At 40.2% G+C, this 21,815-nt stretch overlaps 1 protein-coding gene across 1 annotated transcript in view; it reads right to left on the bottom strand.

The window, feature by feature from the left end:
• Window positions 1-21,127, bottom strand: part of fam20cb (FAM20C golgi associated secretory pathway kinase b) — a 31,145-nt gene extending 10,018 nt beyond the window's left edge. Inside the window, exons 1-3 of the mRNA XM_053511669.1 lie at window positions 19,702-21,127; window positions 19,085-19,260; window positions 18,424-18,502 (exon numbers count right to left, since the gene is read on the bottom strand). Coding sequence (XP_053367644.1) covers window positions 18,424-18,502; window positions 19,085-19,260; window positions 19,702-20,225 — 779 coding nt within the window. The 5' untranslated portion in view covers window positions 20,226-21,127. The remainder of the gene's footprint in view (window positions 1-18,423; window positions 18,503-19,084; window positions 19,261-19,701) is intronic.
• Between the last annotated feature and the right edge of the window lie 688 nt (window positions 21,128-21,815).

Genomic DNA, 21,815 nt, shown 5'->3' with positions numbered 1-21,815 from the left:
AGAATAAATTACAGGTGATAAGTGCAGATAAAGTGAAGTGTATTCACAGAGACTGCTTTAATAGTAAACATTGTGTCTCTCTGTTATGTCCTCTCTGATTCAAGTGTAATTTTAAAAAAGGAAATCCAATGCACAGATCAAGGACAAGTGTTTATTCACTATATCAGATAACACATCTATTATTCTGACATAATATTACTGTATATATTTTTCCTGTTGAAGGGAATTTTAGCACACGTCTGTCACTGCTGATGTTAATGATACTTTCGCACATCCTGATAATGTCACTCACACTTATTATTAGTATTAGTAGTAATAGTAATAAATATTCTTATGCATAATCATACAATTAGAATTTTTTTTATATTTAAATTAAATATTTAATATAATGTTCAATATAAGCAAGAGAACCAAACAACTTCTAATTAAAGCTTAGTGCTTCTTTTATGCCATTTAATCTTCAATCAGACATTTGATCCTTATATAAATGGCCCCTGACATGAATGTGTAGCATGTAGTCTGCTGGAATCTGAGGAGAAACTGTGGAGGTGGAGATCCTTAAATCCCCCTCCTGCTGCACTTTCTCCCTAAACTGCCTTGTTACGCAGGAACAGAAGGGGCTCATTTCTTCTCACAAAAGCTCAAAAAAGACCGGCGAAAAAAAAAAAAAAGCATACCACTTTACTACTGGCCTAGGAAATGAAAACAAAGGAAACCAGATATGAGGATCATACATTCAGATCAAAATGATCCAAACCGTATGGAGGGATGGATTGGGGGGATAATACACCCCTGACAACTGGGACATTCCCTCAATGCAAGCTCCAAAGCTTTATGTGTAACTATGAAAAGAGTTTTAAAGTGTTGAAAAAAATAGGTGTGTACACATGTGCTGTAAACAGAGATTATGGGTACAGTCGAACAAAGAATGAAAGAGTTTAGGGAGGGAGAGAGGGAGGCTTGGGCTCCAGGTGGAGTCTTTCTTCCTCATTCCACAGATCCTGCATGCTCCCACAGTTATGTAGGTTTGTACCAGCTTGTGGTACACTATATGACTAAACGCATGTCCATGATACCCACACATCAATCCGGCAGTACTTTAGCACCACTGGCAGGTGACGTGAAAACCATTAAGTATCTCATTACACTGGTACCTGTCAATGGGTCCGATATACTGTAATATAACAGTGATAAACTGTCCAACCCAAACATATAAAATGTTAATAATACACCTAATGGACCTAATACACCTTCATTGCAACCGTATTCTCTAAAGGCAGTGGCCTCATACACTGCAAACATTATTCAGGAACAGTTTGAGGAACATTACACTCTGTTCAAGGTTTTGATTTGGTTTCCAAATTCCTCAGATATTAATATGATAGAACATATGTGAGAAGTGCTGGAGAAACGAATCTGTTCCGTACAAGGACTTAAAGGATCTGCTGCTAACATCTTGGTGTCAGAGAACACGGTACACCTTCAGAAAGGTTCTAGGAGAGTCCATGCCCAAATGTGTCAGCTGTTTTGGTAAAATAAGGCAGAGTATTAGGCAAGTGGTATGTTGTGGCTGATCAGTGTATACAGTATGTTTAATGTTGTGGCTGATGGTGTATGCCTGTTGAACATCCTATTCCAAAACCACTAGTTCCCCAATTTTTGGGGAGGCCTCCCTGTTGAGACCCATTTCAGAGAAAGCAGAGATGGGCCTTTGAGATGTGTGTCTATAGTGTTGCCTTTGTAAAATTTTAGTCTGCTTAGACAAGAGCCTCATGAGCTCTCAAAATAGGCTGAGTATGCACTTTGCATGGGTGTAAAGACACTGTTTACTCTTAACAGGCAGACAGCTTACTGGCGCAAAGGACGCACAAGGTATGCACACACACATACACACACACAGTCTTAGAGGACCATGCCAGCAAAAAAAATAGTTGACTGTTTGCTTTGCAAGCAAAAAATAGGAAGCAGATAGCAAAATGCTGTGGGGTGTGGGAGCACAAAAGGTGTGCACAATACAAAATCTGATACCATGAGAGAATAAGCAAGAACAGCTTAACAGTTCAAGAAACAGCTGCGACTGTGCGTACTGCCTGAATCCCTTGCTGGCCTGTCGCTCAGTAAATACCATTAAACATGTGTCATTGATAATTGCTCGGAGAACAGGAACAATACACATGCATGGCAGCTGTACACACTCTAAAAACTTACTCCATCATTCCAGTTAATGTGATGCAGAGGAACAACTGAGCACTGGAACCACACGCTGCTGAACCACATGCTAAACTTCATCACTTCATGTGCACTTTCCATTGGGACTGCACTGTGACTTTTTGACTTTACTACGATTAGCAAATAGAGAATTGTTTAAACTCTGTTGGAGCATATGGAGATGACCTTTGCGGCTAATGCCCTGAACTGTTCTCGATGGTTAGGAGGTGAGGAGAACCTGGGAGAAAATAAAGCAGCTTTTACTGGCACGGTGTTGATAACAGATAACACATTACGCCAGGAGGGACTTTGTTTTACCAGCCTCAATACGCCACCTGAGCCAAGGTTAAAACGGCACTCAATGAGGTGAAATGCCCTTAACCACATTTCACAACTAATTCCTTCTGTGCTGTTACAAAACATATGGGGCGTAGAACAGGAGCATGGGGTGGTGGTGGTGGTGTCTGAAACGGCCTGTCAGATAAAACGCTGCTATCATTTTTCTCTCATTCAACATTAAAGCACTTGGTGCAGATTCACTTGTGAAGGGCACGTTGGCCCCGAGCAAGAATCGAGGCCATTGCACTCATCCACACATGCACTGAGCTCAGCTCAACCCAGATGGCCACTATTTAGTGCCGTGTCTGACAGTGCTGGCGATGCTGTTTATTGAGAGAGTCTGACGACGGCCTTGAGTCTGCTTTATGGCAGGATGAATACTCAGCCATGCTGTAAAAATTCCTCCAAGTAACTAAGCATGTTTTTGGGGTGTTTTTTTTTCCACAGGCTTGAGTGTCTATGTTTGTGCCTGGCTGAAACCAGTATATATTTTTACCCATGAATAGACGTGCCTGTGTGCATATGTGTATTTCAGCAAGATTGTTGTTTCTGTGTTGGTATATTTATAAAGGATCGTTGCTGTTTGTTTAGTAGTACTCTATGTTGAATGCTATATCGCTCCCTCAATCATGTCTCCCACTAACTGTCAGCAGTGCCCTCGGGTGTGAAACACAGATCCACAGATACAGGGGGCCAGCTGTTTGCCTTCATTCAGCACATGTGTGGGAAAAGCGTTGGTGTGGATTTGAGGAGATGGTGTGGTCATCCTGGAGGGCGTATGTTTTTCTGAGTTCAGATTTGTAGCAGGCAGTTTTGCCTTAAGCTTAAACTGATGTAGAGCTCATAGATTGTTAGATACTTTTTGATAGATGTACCTTTGTGGGGAGCATCAGGTGTCCAAGACGGCAATCGATTTCTTCTCGCTATCACAACTGACTATGTGTCAGTTTAAAGAGGTCCTCTTAGGATGACAGAAGGCTGACAGCCCAGCTGCAACAATCAGAAAACCAATCCTTCCCGCCTTTGAAAGTAACCCACTAGGCTGAACAACAGGCAGGCCTAAACATCCTGCTGCATCAAACCCTCCATGGTCCATCACTCCCATAATGGCATCCTGTAAATATTCCAGCCAGATCAACGGACCATAAAGAGGAATCCATCATCTGCACATAATCTCTGACAGATTTACCAGGCATGGCTTCTGGGCTTCTCCGTCTGATAATGCATCTAGGATCTTACAAACGTACGAAGCCTGCACTTCCCACCCATCCTGCTTCAGGCAGGTGCTACTGATGTCTGACGCGATGTTATAAAGTGCACCAGAGCACTGGATTGTGGCTCCCCAGACTGCTCATATGCAGTACTGACAAAAGGTTTGAAAACATCAGCGTGGCTTAATGCAATAACAAATTAAACATTAGATACTAACTGTTATGAGAAGTAAAATAAGGAGTGTAAAGGCAGCCTAAATAAACCATGGCAGCGATTTCAGTCTCACTTGAGTGGGACCTTCTTAAAAATTAGGGCTTTCGTTTAATTAAAATTCATTTGATGGAAAAGCTCGTTTGGATGCAACATTTAGAAGCTTTTTTTTTCCTGCTGCAAACTACCACACAGACGTGTGTATACACAGACGCATTTAGGGGCCGAACGCCATTCTGAAGCTTTGTTTCAGTATAGCGTACCAATAGATGTTAGAGGCTCTGTGGTCCGTAGGTGGAGCCTCTAAGGCTGAGATCTAAGGATAAAGCCTAAGATCACGTGACAGCATCACGCCCTCTTATATTTCATTAGATTTAAACGCCAGATTATTGTGGATGTTTGTGAATTTACACGTTGTGTTTTGCATGCAATTAGCAACCACATAAAAAACACATTTATTTGTAACAAACTTGGGCATGCAATCTTACATGTTTATCTGCTCAGTGGTACACAACTTTTAAAAACTGAATCAGAGTACCCAGCCTTAGCGTGTGGTACGCCTCAAAGCAGCATGGCACATAAAAAAAAAACAAAAAAAAAAAACATTGAGACAGGAGAGAGGCTCTGATTGGAATTCTTTGAGCATGAATACACACTAAATGCCTCAGATTTGTGGAAGGAACTTCGACATCATAATAATAAGGTGGGGGGTGACATATATTTTTGTGATTGATTTCGACTTATGTTATTGAAATACCATCTTTAGGGAAGATTCAAAACAAGGAAGTGTATTTAGCGTCATACAACGATTTGAAATTGACTGTATTCATCATGTTTACAATCCAATAAAAAAGTGGCCAGCGAGCAGGGTGTTATTGAACACAGCCAGAAACATTGAGACAATACTGGATCTGCTTCCAACCTACAATCATTAAGGATCGTTAACTGAATATCAGTCAGCCGTGAAGGGAAATAGGACAGAAATAGTGCAGGAGATTAAATATTACTGAACGAAATGTTTGTTTTCAGGCCACAACCAGCTTCTAATGCTGTAACATGTTGATCTACAGTACAAATGAATTACACAATGTCTGTTTTGAAGAATATGGACTAATGTGAAAATTACATGTAATATACAGTAGGTTGTATTTAGGTACGGATTGCCCTGTTATTTATTTTTTTTTGTTTTGGGAATGTAAAGCTCGAGCTTTTAAAAAGTTTTTACACACATCTATGTAAATCTGCATGCAATTCAGAGTAATCCAATAACAGTTAACAGGACACAGCTTTGACATACTGTGGATCATAGACTAATCACGTTTTGTGCATACTTCTTCCGTCTTTCTGCTTTATGAGTGATTATTACAGATGGCTAATATACTGGCTTGACCTTTCATGCACCAAGAAATATAGGTGTTATAGGAGGTGTACAATTTATAATTATCCAGAGGAACAAGCAAATTCCTTTGCCTATACAGCAATTATCACTAATTAGCAGGCCTGAATCTTCCATTTTTTGATTCTGCACTCTGTGCACGTTGTCTACCTTATTTGTCCCTCCTCAGGCTCCTCTTCCCCATGGATAGCAAAACAACATTTATCCAGCAGCAGGGGAACATCACAAGCTGAGCATCACAGAAATCCAGTGCTGGGCCGAAACAGAAGGGCAAAAAGGGCATGGGGTAACGGCTTTAAAGGGGGAGGACAATATCAGCTGACGTCTTCGATACATGCAGAACTCCCTGCTAGTGGTAAAACAAAGCCTGAATATCAGCCTTTGTGTAGCAGCATGGGAAGAATGCTGCCATAAGTCCTTTTTTTCTCAAGGTCCAGCATTAAGCTTTATCCTCCAAAGGGGAAAACATAAGAGAATGGCACGGATCTGTAAGAGTGGAGCCACATGGCAGGATGTGACTGAACAGCTTGAGAGTAGGCTTTACATAATTTATAACTATTCCTTTATTCCCTTTCCTTCCTTTGAGCAGGATCTTTAAAGAGGCATTACCAGGAATCTCTGGCGTTCTACACTGTCTGACAGTCATAAGGTAATTAGGCGCACGAGTGAATGTGTGACAGCGAATTGGCAGAGAATCGTTAATATTTTGTTTACACTGATTAAAAGCAGTGAATCCTCGCTTGCGTAACTACAGTACATGCCTTTCCTATTTGTCTGTAAACTTTTTTTAAAAAGTCAATTAAGATGCTTTGGATCATTCAAAAGAGGTTGTAGCTTCTATACATAACCCAAAAAGACAGACCAAAGAGCTCTTAAGAGTATCGGATGGAACGATTTCTTTTTCTCGTGTACTTGCTGAATAATTTATAGCTGCTACTTTGCTTTAAGAGGAATAACTATTGTATATAATAAGCCGGGATTTTATGGAGTTTCATTCAATAAAGAATTCATCTGATTTGTATAAGAAGGGCAGGGATTTGAAATATCTGAACACTCTCTATATCAGCAATAAGAGTAATCTGTGTGAGAGCAGCCCGGGAAATTTTCCTGGAGCAGTGAGGCCGAGTGCCTGCGAGAAAGCTTTAGGAATGTGTATCTTTTTGTAAAGGCAGGGATTAGGTCGATTTGGCATTCAGAGAGCTGTTTTTGTGCTTTACACACGGCTTTTCTCCTCTCTACCTTGGCTCCTAATAGGATAACCCGAACACATTATTTGTGTCATTCCGGGGTCATCAGCAGCCGTGCAGTAAACACAGCTCCACATCAAGCAGATACACAGACAGGCTATTAGACCGGCATGTGTTAACAATGACCCAGTCACAATTTCATTGTGCCGAGGGCACGCCATTCCTTCACATTACAGAGCAGCTTGGTGAAAGTTAATGGCCAGCATCTGAGGCCAGAGTGCACTATGGGGGCTGATAGGTGTGGGGACGGGGTGAGGGCAAGAAAGAGAAAACATAGTCATAATGTACAATGACTGGAGGAAGTTTAAGTGGCACATTTGAACCACAGCCTTTGAGTGCAGTTAACAAGGATTATAGATAGTTTCACCTGGGCACTTAAAAATATATTTCTAATTATTAAGCCATGCAATCAAGTCCAAAATTTATATATATATATAAACAATTTCGCACACAAGGTTCGACTGATTTGGTTCAGCTGACACTGAGCACTTTTATCTTTGCACTCTGATTCGATGCCCACTGAAAGGTCACTTACATTTTAAATATGCAGGAAAAACACATTCACAGACGTGTAGAAACTATTTGGCTTGTGAGCTCTTATGAGTGAAAGGCATTTCCCCCTCACTGGGATGCTGGGATGCATCTTTCTATTCATACTTGGCTACAATGTCAACAGCTGCCCTCTGGGATTAAAAGAGGCCAAGGAGATGGAAGAAACATCTGAGTGAGGCAAGTCATGCTGCTCTCGGTCACTGGTACTGTAAAATCTGCTCCTTCTGGGAGAGCGATGAAATGCCTGGCTCAGATAGGACAAGTGAAGATCATCTTCATCCTTCGCGCTTATTGTACCATTACGGCATGTAAGCAGTGACATGTCTGTTACTTCTGCTTGTTCCCCTTCTGTTTTAAAAAAAAATTTATCTGCTCCAAATTCACCAAAGATAGACAACAAGTGGGCCATTGTACACTATTTTAAGATATTTTCAAGTGTTTGTGTTTAAAGCGAAGCTCAAAACTCATAAAGCTTGCACAGGAATATCACCCTCGGAACAAATAATGTCACTTCACGAAATGTTAAAAGACTGAATAATGACAGGCCTTATCTTTTAACACTCGTTTTCTCTGAGATATATAAAATGAATATGTCATGTTTTTTTTTTTTTTTGTAATCCAATTTCACTGTCCACAAGCTGACAGCGAAAACAGACACCAATTAGAATTGTGCATTATTCCAGTTAAAGCAATTCATGTAACTTTCATCTCCGGGCTTGCCGAATTGGCATGCAGACACGATGTTGTAATGTTAGCAAGTACGTGTCAAAGCACATACCACCTGCCATATGCTTTAGAGCCAGTTTGAATATCAGATTATACAGGCTGCTAATATTACAGCTACATCACTGCTATGTCCATTGAGAACTTCATGAAGTGCAGCTTCATGTTACCTCCATGTTACTGAAACCTTCAGAATTTATTGCTCAAATGACTTTATCCTAGTCTTTATGTAAATGCAAGCTTGCTCAGAGACTTCTATCTGCACGTGACCCTGACTGTCCTTATATAAGGACAACTCCCAACTACACCACGTGTATATCCTTGCAAGAGCCTCATACTGTAAGAGGACCACTGGGCATCACACTTTTGCCAAACCTCTTCCTTTCCGTAGACACTGATCTGGTTCAGTAGTTATCAGGTGCAAATAAACAGAAACAGTGAAAGGACGTGAAGAACACAACATTAGAATTTGGCTCTCAGGAGGTCAATACAAGCCTTATTAGCTCTTGTATTTCTCTATTACGTCATGATTTGGTTTTCCAGCACTGGAAACTGGAATTTGTAATGAATCTGGCACATTCAACTTAACAAATCTTCGACCTCTCCCACAATGGGTAAACGTCCCTCCTAAAGACCTTCACTTCACTGATCTTGTAAGCTAATACGTTCTACTTTTTCCCTCCATGGTATGGATTTCTTACAGATGAAAGGGGTGATCAGAGGGCAGACAATAGCCAAGAGTGCTGGACAATGGCAGTACAGAGTCTCCTCTGTCCCGCCCCAGGCTTGTCTAAGGTCCTCTGGATAAAAACTGAGCAGAGATCAAATTTCCAGAACACCACCTAAATACGGGCTTGTTTTGCAACCATGGAAATTCCTGACAGCACAAAGATTAGCCATGGAGGTGTGTCGCTTTGTTTGGCGAATAATAGTGTCTATTTCTATCAATGTTAACTAAGAAAGATCTTGGACCAAGGGCAATAACAATCAGGTCAGTTATTCCAGGCAATAAAGTGTAATAAATGCATCATAGATACATTCAAATTTGTCATCCAGTTATGAATAAACATTGGGGTATAATCAGTTAAATTAGTGTCATGCATGACTGCTGTTTACAGCTGTGTCATCTCACGTTTGTATTTCCAGGAGCATACGTATGTAAAGCACCAGAGGTTTGTGCTTTGGTCCTCTTGAAAATGAGCTCTAAGAGTGTGATCACACCTGTACCGCAACTTTCTTGGTGCAGACCAAAACAGGGAAAAATAACACACTGTGTCATTTTAGCTGCTGCTTACTTGCCATATTTAACACGCAGCCAAAAGGTGTTAAATAGAATCCTTAGATGTTTTAAGTCAGTCTCATTTTAGTATCATTCAAAGTGTCAAACATAGAAACTTCTATTTCCTCAACAAAAAATATATATATATTTCTGGAAGCAGACCAAGAATGACCCTCTCATGGGGTCTAAGCGTGCTAGTCTGGTTCACAGCAGTGTTATTGTCAGTGCTTCCAATGATTTTAAAGCATTTCACTGCACGTCATACTGTGTATGGTTATGTGTGTGATGAATAACATTTAAATTTGAACTGTACTAAATTAGAAATTGCATCAGTGTTCATTTCAGCTCAAGTGTGAATACACTCAGAGATGTCGTTACTCGCAAGATCCTAAGAGGTTTTGGTAAATTCAGCATTCCTTAGATACCTTCAACATAAAAGTGCTCCCAGTGGTACTGCACTTATTTGGTCTTCTCTGTGTGTATAATTAAAGATGTTCCCAAAATTCTTTCAGATTTATTGCAGGAACACTTCTGAGTAATTATACAGCTTTGGTCTGGTCTGGCTGTTGGTGGGAGCCTGTTGGCAAGATTCGACTTGTGGTGGAGTTGTTTTCTTATTTTGCTCATGCTTAATTAAAATAAAACGACTTCCTCAAAAATCTTAATATTAAAGCATGCTAGGAAACATGAAAGATCTGCTCTAAAATGTAGTGTCCTGCCCTCAGACCACTTGTTTATCATAGCGTTGGATTTTAAAGAAATCGTTAAACTTTATGAAGCCCAACATAAATGGAAACATTACTCCAGATGTTACTTTTAACTGAACTAAGAACGAAAACTTCCTAGTATGTGGTTATGATACAGTAAGATGAGCTCAGAAGCAGCATGAACTTGAACATGGATATTTAAAATCATCATGTACGGCTGTGAGATTTACATTTTCCGTTACAGGCGATGAGAACATAGTATTTTAAGGTTTCTTATAACGTTTGTCCTATTACTTTAAAAAAAAAAAGGTTGGTATGAAAACAACTGTTTATAGCTGCTAAAATGTAAGTACGTACCAGCAAATGTTCGACAGCATTAAACACAACAAATTATTATTTTTTTTTTAACGTGTCGTTGCTATAAAACATTTTTACGGGTTGTTACTGAAAAACATTCTTTGGGTGGGTAACCCAAAATGTGGTGTATAAGATTAATCTGGAATGCTCCTAAGGCTTAGAGTACATTTACACTGAATGGCAATGAATTTGTGGCGAACTGGCCATACAGACCATGGTGGGAAAAAAAAAAAATCATCTACTCGAATGAAATTTATGAGTCTGTGAGAACAGTCTGTGAGGATTTTATTGGTGAAAAAAATAAAAAAAATAAAAATAAAAATACAGATTCACTACACCCTTGGCAACAGCAATGTTTGATGTGTTCACTTTTTCCAGTTATGTGTAGAGGTTCATTTTATAATACTCCAAGCACACAAAAAGCAGAAATACAATAAAATAAAATAAAATAAAACTACTTAAGTCCTGAGCTCTCTGACTAGGAGAAAAGACTTCCCATCACCTGGGCTGTTTTCTAGTAAACAACGCTTTGTTTCTTCATATGTATGAACACAAACTCATAATGTGTAATAATATTGCATTATACACTTAAATTAAATCTTGAACCAGACTGATCAGAAGGTGTGCCGCCTTATTTTGATATAAAAGTTCTGTCTGTCTCATAAACAAATATAAATACTCTTTTTTTTTTCTATAATAACAGCGCGAAAAGGATGCTCTAAATACGCTTCAGCTGCGCATTGTGTCGCATCACCTCCTTCCTACTCCTGAGTGTGTATGCTTTTTATAATTATATATAATTCCTTACATAACAGCAGTAATGACAATATTTCGACAAACAAAATTACGGTATGCACCCGCATAAACGGAATGCGGTCTAATGCGTCATTGATTTTATATTAACAGTTCATACAGGGGCTCTTATGGCAGACATGCCAGTTTTCTATAAGAAGCCTTTTCTTTAACACATTTGGAAGGAGCCTCCAGTGTCAGCACTCAGACGCAAAGGTACTAGGGCTAAGTATTGTAAATATTGATTTTTCTGACATTCTGAATGTCTTCAGAATAGCATTTTATGATTTCCCTGAAACACAATTTATTCCCATCTTAAAAACTGAGGATGTCGCTATAACACAAGTAATACCTTGTTTTTCCGGTTGTTCCACGACATTTAGCAAAAAACAAAAAAAGTGAAAAAAAAAAATAAAAATAAAAATACATTCCACATTTACCTCTGCAGAATTTGAATACACAAATTCTTTCCCTGTCCGTATTAAACACACTAACACGACTTATCTTGCAGAGTAAAGTGCAAAACCGTCAGGCTGTTTGAATAGCTTCATTCATGCCACCAAATGTTTATAACATCGTCTACAGCGCGCAACGTGCCGCCCGTGGTAAACATTTTCCACATACAGTACGGAACTTCCACTGCCACTTTTACACCCATCTCAATTAAAAAATAGTTTAATAACAGAAATGATGGCAAGCTCTTTCAGAAAGTATTATGCTGCTTTCTGGTTCCGTAGCCCTGCCCTGGGCTTTAAACGATTCGACAGCAAAGCCTTACAGTATATAATATTACTACAATGGGCTGCTTTTAGGGGAGGATTAAAGAAGCAAGACTTAGTTCTTCATGTGCGATTCTTGGATTCGGGCCATTTATAGGGAGTGCCTGGTGGAGAACACTGGAATTTTTTTTTGCGAAACTTTTGTTCCAGAAATAAGTGCCTCCTCTTTGCTCTGTTGTCTACCAGCGCTATTGTTGTGCCTGAAATAATACATGCACATTATTTTGCATGATTTGAGATTAGCTTCCAAACATGGGTCTTGCCTCAACCACAAATCAGATTCCAAAGCTCATATTTACATATGCTGCAAAACAAACTGCCGTGTGTGCGTGTGTGTGTGTGTGTGTGTGTGTGTGCATGTGTGTGTGTTTTCATTTTAGTTCATCTCTGCAGAGTCAACAGATCAATGATTTTCTGCAAGCTTGTTTTTCTCATAAGCAGCTTCAACACCTAAGAAGTATTCTGAGCCATCAGAATAAAAAAACCCCTCTTTTTCTCAGCTTTGTCACGTATTAATCTATCTGATTACACACAAAAGGGCCATATGCTTTTACCTTAGTTCTCCGTATCCTTTTTCTTTCCCTCTGACACTAAAAACTTTAATGACCCATCTTCGAAAATCTGCCATTAACTTCGGGCCTTACGGCATACACGGCATTCTCTGTGCTTTTGCTGTAAAAAACTGCGGCGCTAATCATAACACAAAGATCTGCAATGAACTCGAGAGACTCGCACAGGGAGCATGGGGGAAACAATTATACAGATAAAGCGAAGCAGAAATACATCAGATCAACTTCCGATCAACAGAAATACACCAGATCAACAGTAAGAAGGAGAAAAGTTGTGAATCTGAATTCAAGGCCAGATTCCTAACTGGTTATGACTACACAACTATTCGGTAACGCAAGCAGAAATAACCAGTATACAAAATTGGAGGCCATTCAGACAAGTAATTCACTACAGGTTCAGATTTTCTGTAGAGTGTGTGAGCCAGCCTGGGGTCCGCAGAAAGACTGAAGCAATGCGTGTTTGAAGTTAAGATGTACAACAGATGTCTTCCAAGCCTCGTCCAGGGCCGTGATCTGATCCTCACACTGGTACGGCCTGATAGAGTGAAGGGCCGGCTCTTTCCGCTATGCTCTAATTATCTGTCTTATTCAAAGCCATGTTTCAGATAGCCTGGTACATGGAGTGCCAATTAGAGAGTCTGTCCTACTGTGAAATAAAATAAGCTCCGAGCTTAGGACTGTGCCATTATAATTAGGAGTGACAATCAAGAATTTTAACAATGCTGAATTTTCCCTTTCTGCTTCATTATTGGATAATTAGTTCTCAGGACACCTCCTGACTGTAACTACAGGTTATGTGATGCACTGGTGTAGCAATGAATTAATTTCAGGTGGGAATGAGGAAACATGCTAAATAAATTCCCTGTCTGATCTGTACTGTATGTTACAATGCTAAGTGAATAAGAGGGTAAAACACCTTCTGGATTTTGTGTGGATACGCAGAAGTGGGGAAACAGGGGAACGCGTTTGATCCTGATGAGTTAATTTTACGGTTCTCATAATAGCAGCTGGAAAACAATAAAACCTGATTAAACAAAACCAAGCAAGATGTTCGTTTGATACGGGGATGTTACATATGAAGAAATGATGATGATGAGTTGTTGATCTTTTATGAACTGCCTTTCGGGATGTTTACAGGATATCAGTTTTAAATGAACAAATTTCCATCAAATCTTTTCCGTCTCAGATTTTGGACTCATTCATTACATCACCCAAAAAAATCTGTTAAGGGGAAGTATAAAGGATAGCTTGTATAAACGGGTATTTGAGCAACGAGTCATAGATCATATGTCATTTAAGGAAGTTTTATAATACACCTTTACGGTCATATCATGAAAATCGAGAAGTCTGCGGTCTCTAGTGTAGATGGGGTGCTCATCATTAACCTTTTCTCATTAGGCTTTTCTACACTTATTCATCTTAAAAGGCGTTTAATAAAGCACCTGTCATCGGGTTCGACTACGCCTAATCATTACGTTTGCTGTTCAGTTCGTTTCTTTATCTCCTAAAGTTATTCACGTGATAAACAAACATAAGGGAAACGTTTTGACAGTAGTCATCAGGCAGGTCTGCAGGTTTGGCTATCTATATGCTCGTTATATTTTCCGCGGCAAACAGGCTTGTTGTGTTTGGCGGAAGGTTGTACAATGTGAAGTCAATGAGTTTGCTCAGTTGCTCGGAGGTATTTTTATACCGCTGGCTTTATGCAGCATGTCACATAGAGTCAAAGCTCAAAGTAAAATAACTGCTCGAAAGGCAGCTACACTTAAACAGCCAGTGGTCTACTGCAATAAAGCAGAGCCAATGATCACCCTTGGCTCATCATCATGTAACATTTTAAACGCTGGAAACCTTTTTCCTTCTTTTTTTTTTTTTTTTAATGTTCCGGGATACATAGTATAGCTCTATATTATAATATCATGATATTTATTTTACATACTAAATACTACATGTCTCAGGATACCCAAATACAAAGGCCAGTGTTTGTTAAGTCTGTAATAAACACTCTTAAGGAAGTCTTTTATTAGTGTTCTTGGTCCATCCTCAGCACAGCACCACACTGCGCTAAACTCTTCAAAACACTGCAATCGATGGCAACAAAATTGTCCGAAACCTGTTGTGTGTTTGCAGAGGTGCTAATTAAGTAAGAATCATGTCAGTGCTGGTGAAGCAGTCTGGCTCCTCTGAGAGCTGGCATAGCTGCACCAGTCAGCCACATAAAGGATCAACACTAAGGCCTTTCCCACTGGAGATAAATCTCAGGCAAACATTCACCACCTGCCACTGTCTACAATTAACTCTTAACATATTGCAATAACGCAACTCCATGAAAATAGAAACTGTCACAATTAAGTCGATCAGCCAGAACGGAAGGTGTCTTAGAAAACCAAGGATGTGTTGTACCGATCACATGACATCTAGAATATACCGTCAAACAACTGGAGCACAAAGACAAATTGTATTAACGAGCCTCTGTCCACGTTTCAAACGCAGGAGGGATTTTTTTTTTTCCTGCTGAATTTTGAGTCACGGAAAGTTTTTTAGACTGGCCTCTGCTATTTTATTGCGACACAGCATGACTCATTGCTCTTTGGCCTATTATTATGCTTGTCATACTTTAACTATTAAATAGGTGATTTGAGCAAAAGTATTACCTTTATATCAGTCCAACTATCAGTTTGTTCAATTTTCTCTGCAACCTTGTGCACTATCTTCAGATGTTTTAAAGCAGCTTTTGAGAAGAATGTCCTGGAGGAACCTTTCCACAAAACACAACTGTAGCTGAAAAGCTTTAAGGGGATTTCATCCCATTATGCAATCTGTTGAGGTTGATATGACTGCATTCCAAATACGAGCAGACAGACATGAATCATTTCTCTGCGTCTGAGTCACTAAACCATAAAGGTCTATTTGTACGGAACCATTTCAAAAATAGGTTAAGTTTAATGTAAATGCAACAGTAGGATGTACAGAAAGAATGATAATATTAATAATAATATATCATAATAATAATAATAATTAGTCTAAGCCCTTACCTAACCATGATAATCAACCACAACCCACAACAGCCACTGCTTTTCCTTCTGACAGTACAAGCTCAATCTACTGTAACACTCGAGCTCCTGACATTTTTAGCTAAGCAAGGAAAAATGATAAAGCTGTACTTTACGAGGTTTTTACTTCGACAAATCTTGAAAATAAAGTACATAAATGAGGTCCGGTTTAGAAGAAGCCAGAGTAGATGGTTTACTTTGTGCTAATTATAGACGGAACAGACTGTATGCCGATCCCCGCTCTCTAATAACATTTATCTTCTCACCAAAAGACCATTGTTCTCATATGTCCTAAATGCTCCCTGTGCAGAAACCAAACACACAGTATTGAGAGCAGTCCTGTGGGAGACTAATTTGTGCACCATATATTGCTATATGCAATATGTACTCTAACATTCTGCATAGCCTTACCCAGATGAAGTGGTGTTAACCTTCATACTGTACATAATCAGTATTAACTATGTTTAGATGACAGGGTATAGCTTCATTTGTTTTTTGTTTTTTTTTCATCTAAACATAGTTAATACTGATTATGTACAGTATGAAGGTTAACACCACTTCATCTGGGTGAGGCTATGCAGAATGTTAGAGTACATATTGCATATAGCAATATATGGTGCACAAATATATAAAGAACTAATTAGATTCATGCTTTTGACATGACTGATCTGTTGAAAAGGGGCTAAGCAAAAGGCCTAACCTCAATCTGAGCTGAAAAGACAGCAGTTCAGTGGAAGCCCAAATTAAATACGTGTGTGAATGACACATCTGCTTTTAAAAATAAACCTACTCTGCTTTACATACTTCATAAAGCTGGGTTGAAGAAATGCCCAGCCAGTCTTGATTTATGAAAGTGTTCATATCAACCAATTACTTTATCAGACAACATAAGAAATCTGTGTTAAATGACTGCTGAATATTGATGACACATTTTGATATATTTGCAAAAAAGAAATGTATTGGCTAAAAAACTGTTTAAATATTCTGTATTTCTTTACAAAATAAAATAATCATCATATTTTGGATCAAGCTCCCGGGAACTGAATATGACTATGAGTTGCTAGAATGCAGTTAAAAACCCAACAGTGTGAGCCAAAGAAATTTCACCAGCCAGACCACCTGCATTCAGATAGCACCATGGCTGTGAACCGACCGTGAGGCGATCCAGTTTCTGCCATTTATAGCTTCAGAAAATTATAGGGAGTCCATTATTACTTGTAGAAAGGGGCACGTCAAATCCACAAACTGCGACCCTCCCATTGTAACCTATATTTATGACAGAAGATAAACCGCCTTCTATAACCTACTGTGATGGCTACTATAAATCCTCCATCAGTGGCCCAAATCCAACGCCATTATTTAATGGTCATAATGAAAGATGATTCCAAATTAAATAAAGCAGCGGTGCTAAAAGCGTGCCTCCCAAAACAGCAGGGCCAATTTTACAGCGTAGAAATAATCAGAAGTGTCAGGATAAACCAGACGGGAATAGCTTGCCAAAACAATTCTACGCACTGCAGCGCCGACTCCGGCATTTATTTGTGACTAATGTTACAAACCCTTTAATATCATCAGACATTTGTTCTGAGCCAACAGATTTGCCATGTTTAAGGCCTAAAATTCTGAAAGCAACTGCTCCTTGCAGAAATCCATGTTGGAAATATGTGATTAGGAGGCTCAGCTTAAAGTAAAAACAAATAAATACATAAAATTAAATAAAGGGATTCTTGTATTTTTATGGCTAAACATAAATATATCCACACCTCTATAAGCACTTCTGCCTTCACTTGCATTTTTCCTCATACATTTTCTTTTTCACTTTTTCATGAAATCACACATTTACTGTTTCCAAAAAAGATCAACAAAGATTTTCTGTCTGATATACTGTATATATATATATATATATATATATATATATATATATATATATATATATATATATATATATATATACATACACACACACACACACACACACACAATACCAGTCAGAAGTTTGGACCCAAGTTTTAATTCATTTTCTACATTCTACAACAATACCGGATTTTTTTTTTTCAAAACTATAAAATAACACATAGGGCATTAGATCATTAAATAATAACCACAACAGTCAGTTGTTATTTTGAGACATGAAGGTCAGCTGTTCTGGGATAGTTCTTACAAAAACAGTTTTGTCAAGTGCATTTGCAAAACCCATCAAACACCATGATGTACCTGTCTCTCATGAAGACCATCCCAGGAAAGCAAGACCAAAACATATATCTGCTGCAGAGGGGAAGTTTATTAAGAGTTATCAGCCTCAAAAATCACTAATTAACAGCACCTCAGATTATAGCTGTTATAAAGGCGTTACAGAGCATAAGTAGCAGATACATCTTAATATTAACTGTTTAAACAAGATTACTGCATATTTTGGATTTCTTCATTATTGTTTAACAATGTAGAAGGAAGTAAAAATCAGAAAAGACCATGGAATTAGGTGTGTCCAAAATTTTGACAGGTAGTGTGTTTGTGGATTGAACAAAAGTACTGTATTAAGACAATGTATGACAAATTATACTTCTCTTTGTGCACAAAAGAGGTGATTTAGTTTGAGCCTATCTGGCTGAAGATCTAATTAGAATCAGTTGGTTTAGTTGATGTTAATGTATATGTGGCCGGGGTGTCTGCCTCAGCACAAAAATGGCTAAAACTAGGAAATTCTCAAGTGACTTGCAAACTTCCGTGGCAAATTTCTGTACATGATCTTCAGGAAGCAATCAAGCAGGCATGGACTGAGAGCGACACCAGAGTACTCCAGACGTCTTTTTGACTCTATGCCCAGCCGGATCCAGCAGAATTTTAAAGAATGAATAACTTCATACAAGTATTGATTATTGTATAGCAATTTCCTCACATTACGTAACAAATTATTTTTATTATCTTGATTGTCATTATTTTAAAAATCTGAGAATGGTGTTAACATACAAACACTGCAGCAGCCATTTCGATAGTACTTACTTCATAGGTTTAAAGAGGGCTTGGCCATAATTCTGGAATGTCATGATGAGCTTCAGTTGCGTGCCTCCAGATTTCATGGCTTTAAAGAAAACAAAAGCATTATATAAACTCTAATAATGACAAAAGTAAAAAAAAAAGTCACATAGCTGCTACTCCGTGCAACAGCCTCGCTTATCGTATGAGCAATCTCAAATAAAGACATAAAGTTAAAACAAAAAAGTCTGTTGACCATAACAGGTTTTGATTTTCCACTGAGCATGTAAGTAAACTACGCACTGTTCCAGTCAATAGTGTGTGTGTGAGTGCCAACACAGCTGCATCCCACTAATCACTGCCTGATTTTTCTTAGACAAAACTGGTTTCCTAAATGCAATGTATTTTAACACTGTATTCTTTTTGATTCCCATTTAACTAAATGCTGTTGAAACTAAATCTGCAGTGTAATTAACTTTAATAATTAGATGGCAGGATGCCTATATTGAATGTACACCTACAGTACACACAATGAGCGAGGCACAAAATCTCATCAAATCCACTTAAGAAAGAGAAAAGAAATGCATTAATTCTCATCTGTCAACTTTCCAGCTCCAACAATGCTTCCGTCTGGTGTAACAGCACCCACAAAATCACACACATCCAATACCCAGCTGCTGTGACTTACCAACACTGGTGATTCTCTGTGTAACCAGGTCCCTCAGCATCGCGTCGATGACAGGGTTGTGGCGGGAATAGAGCTCATAGCGGTTGATGCCAATGTGAAAGCGCAGCCAGTTTGGGTAGGAGTCTGCGGTGAGCTCACCTGTCGGGGTGGACTCTCCATTTTTCTCCTGTCCATGCCTGTGGAGCAAACACAAAGGGAGAAAGAGAGAGAGAAAGCTTTTGATAAGACCAGCTGCTAATATTAATCAAAGAATAAATTCACATATCAGAAGAGTTTAGTTTGTCAGAAGCAAGTATTTATAATTTAACCAGCAAATGAGAGTGGAATTATTTTTGGCCGAGGTTCTATGTTGTTATCACTTTATATGTTTATAATTTCCAATTATTTCAAAAAAGAGTATTTCTTTAAATAAAACCAGACAGAATAATAGGAATAATGTAAGACATAATAATAGGCCTATATATTCTGACTTCTAAATATCTACTATTTAAATAGCTATACAAGTATGTTTCTATTATTTAAGCAAAATACTTAATCTGAAAATATGATATTAGAGGAGTAATCAAATATTTAACGTTTGGCATATGTAAAGAAAAGTAAAGAGAAAGGAAATTAACCATTCTTGGTTGTCTGCTGCTTTGGGGTCAAATCTGATGTCGGTGTTGACGTTGAACAGTGTGTCCTGGTCAGTGAGGACAGGTAACGCTATCTTATAGAGCGGGTGCTCGAAGAGTGCAGCGAGCTTGGAGCGTGTCCTCGTCCCTCCCGCTGCGTCCTGCGCCTCCTGCCTGCGCTCCTGTCCCGCCTTGGCGCGGTGCTCACCTGTCCTCCGCGGCTCCGTCTTCTCCCCGGCTGGGCTGAGCTTCTCCAGAGAGTGTGAGGACACGTTGGAGCCGGGCTCGCTGCTGAAATCCTGCAGTATTCTCAGGGTGTGTTTGTGTGGCGGGACCGGTTCCGGGGCGGCGGCTCGGCCCGGAGACTTGCCCCAGTTGCGCGGCTCCTCGCTGGGCGTGTGTGAGCAGGAGCAGCCGCCGGCGCCTTTACTCTCCAGCCGCGGCAACAAGTCGATCATGATGTGCAAGGAGCATGCGATGAGGAACACGGTCAGGATCAAGACCCGGAATTTGCGGAAGAGGATCATCTTCAGGCCCTCCTGTTCGGTGAAGCCCCAAGATTTATTGGGAATGAGGAGGAGGAAAGTGAGCAGGCGCGCTACATCGCACACGGTGCACACCACCCGAGTGGCCAATTTGAGCAGGACGCAGGGCGCAGCGCGGTCTTCATGCGCCAGCTTCACTCGGGATGTGGCGGTTTCAGGATGTGAGAACAGTTCCAGCTCAATAACACGCCTGCTTCAAATGTAATCCAGCCCAGGAACAAGCAAATTCCATTTAAAAGTCAAATGCGTCACGGCACGCTCCTAAATGGAGCTAGTTTCACTTAGACGGATTTTTCGAAAAGTTTAAAGGCATCACAGGAAGCGATGGAAATCTCCCCTGAGACACGGCGGAACATATTTGCAGTCTGTTTGGTAATGCACGACTTACTGCTTTCCATCCAAATAAAACGATTACGGAGGAAACAGCTGGAAATGCCGGAGCTCCTCATGAGCGCAGAGACACTTGAGCGCTTTATCTCCTCCTCGCTCCTGCCTTTTATCCCCGACACGGCGGTGAAGCGCAGCACCGTGACGCGAGCCGACAACAAAACCCGGGGCAGGTCGGGGGCAGAAAGCACTGCGCCTCTCCTCGAGCAGGACGCCAAATTCCTCCTGGAAGTTTCATATGTCACATGCGATCCACCACCGTCCAGAAAGCCGCGATGACACGCGGGAACGAAGGAAGGAAGGAGGGTTTTTTTTTCGGTCTGTTGACAAGACCGAAGCGCTTAGAGTCTCACGCTCTGCTCCGCTGCGTCGCGTCGCGTTGTGTAGTGTGAGTGAGTGTGTGTGTGTGTGGGTGTGTATGTGTGTGTGTGTCTGTTAAAGGGGCGCTCCTCTCCTCCGATCTGCTTCAGCGTCACTCATACAGACACGGGATTGGATGAAGCCGCGCAGTGGAGCTCAGCAGAGCAATCAGAGCCCAGACTGAGTCTGCCGCTGTCTGCAACTCCACACTGCGCAATAAGAGGGCGTCTTACCCCGTCCACTGCTTTCTCCGTGCCTTCCTCCATCGGAGGATCTAATAAGCAGGCCTAGCTGGGTCAATCATTCATCTTCTGTAACTGCTTTATCCCTAGTCTGGGGTCTATCCTGGAAACAGCGGATGTGTGGTGGGAATACACTCTGGATCAGAAGCCAGTCCATCACAGGATGCATACACACACGTCCATACATTCGTTCCCACCCACAGTCAACCTAGACAAACCAGTCTGCCTACCTTCATCTTTTAACCAGCAAGAAGAAACCAGAGAACTCAGAGAAAACCCACGCGTTTCCATTGTGAGGCAACAACACTGCAACACGATGCCACCACGCCTACCTTGTAGATATCCTAATTGTAGATACCTCACTCATCGTCTATACCTCTTTATTCTGTGGACAGGGTTATGGGGGGCCTGGAGCCTACCCCAGGTGCATTAGGGCAGCAATTTTTTGCAGGGCGGCCATGCACACAGACTCACACACTCACACAATACAGGCAAATTGGGAATGCCAGCTAGCTTAACCTGCATGTCTTTGGACTGTGGGAGGAAACAGGAGTACCCAGAGGAAAGCCATCAAGCACAGGGA

The sequence above is a fragment of the Clarias gariepinus genome, chromosome 14, assembly GCF_024256425.1.
Source record: "Clarias gariepinus isolate MV-2021 ecotype Netherlands chromosome 14, CGAR_prim_01v2, whole genome shotgun sequence".
Taxonomy (NCBI): Eukaryota; Metazoa; Chordata; class Actinopteri; order Siluriformes; family Clariidae; genus Clarias; species Clarias gariepinus.
This window is presented reverse-complemented; position numbering and strand designations above follow the sequence as displayed.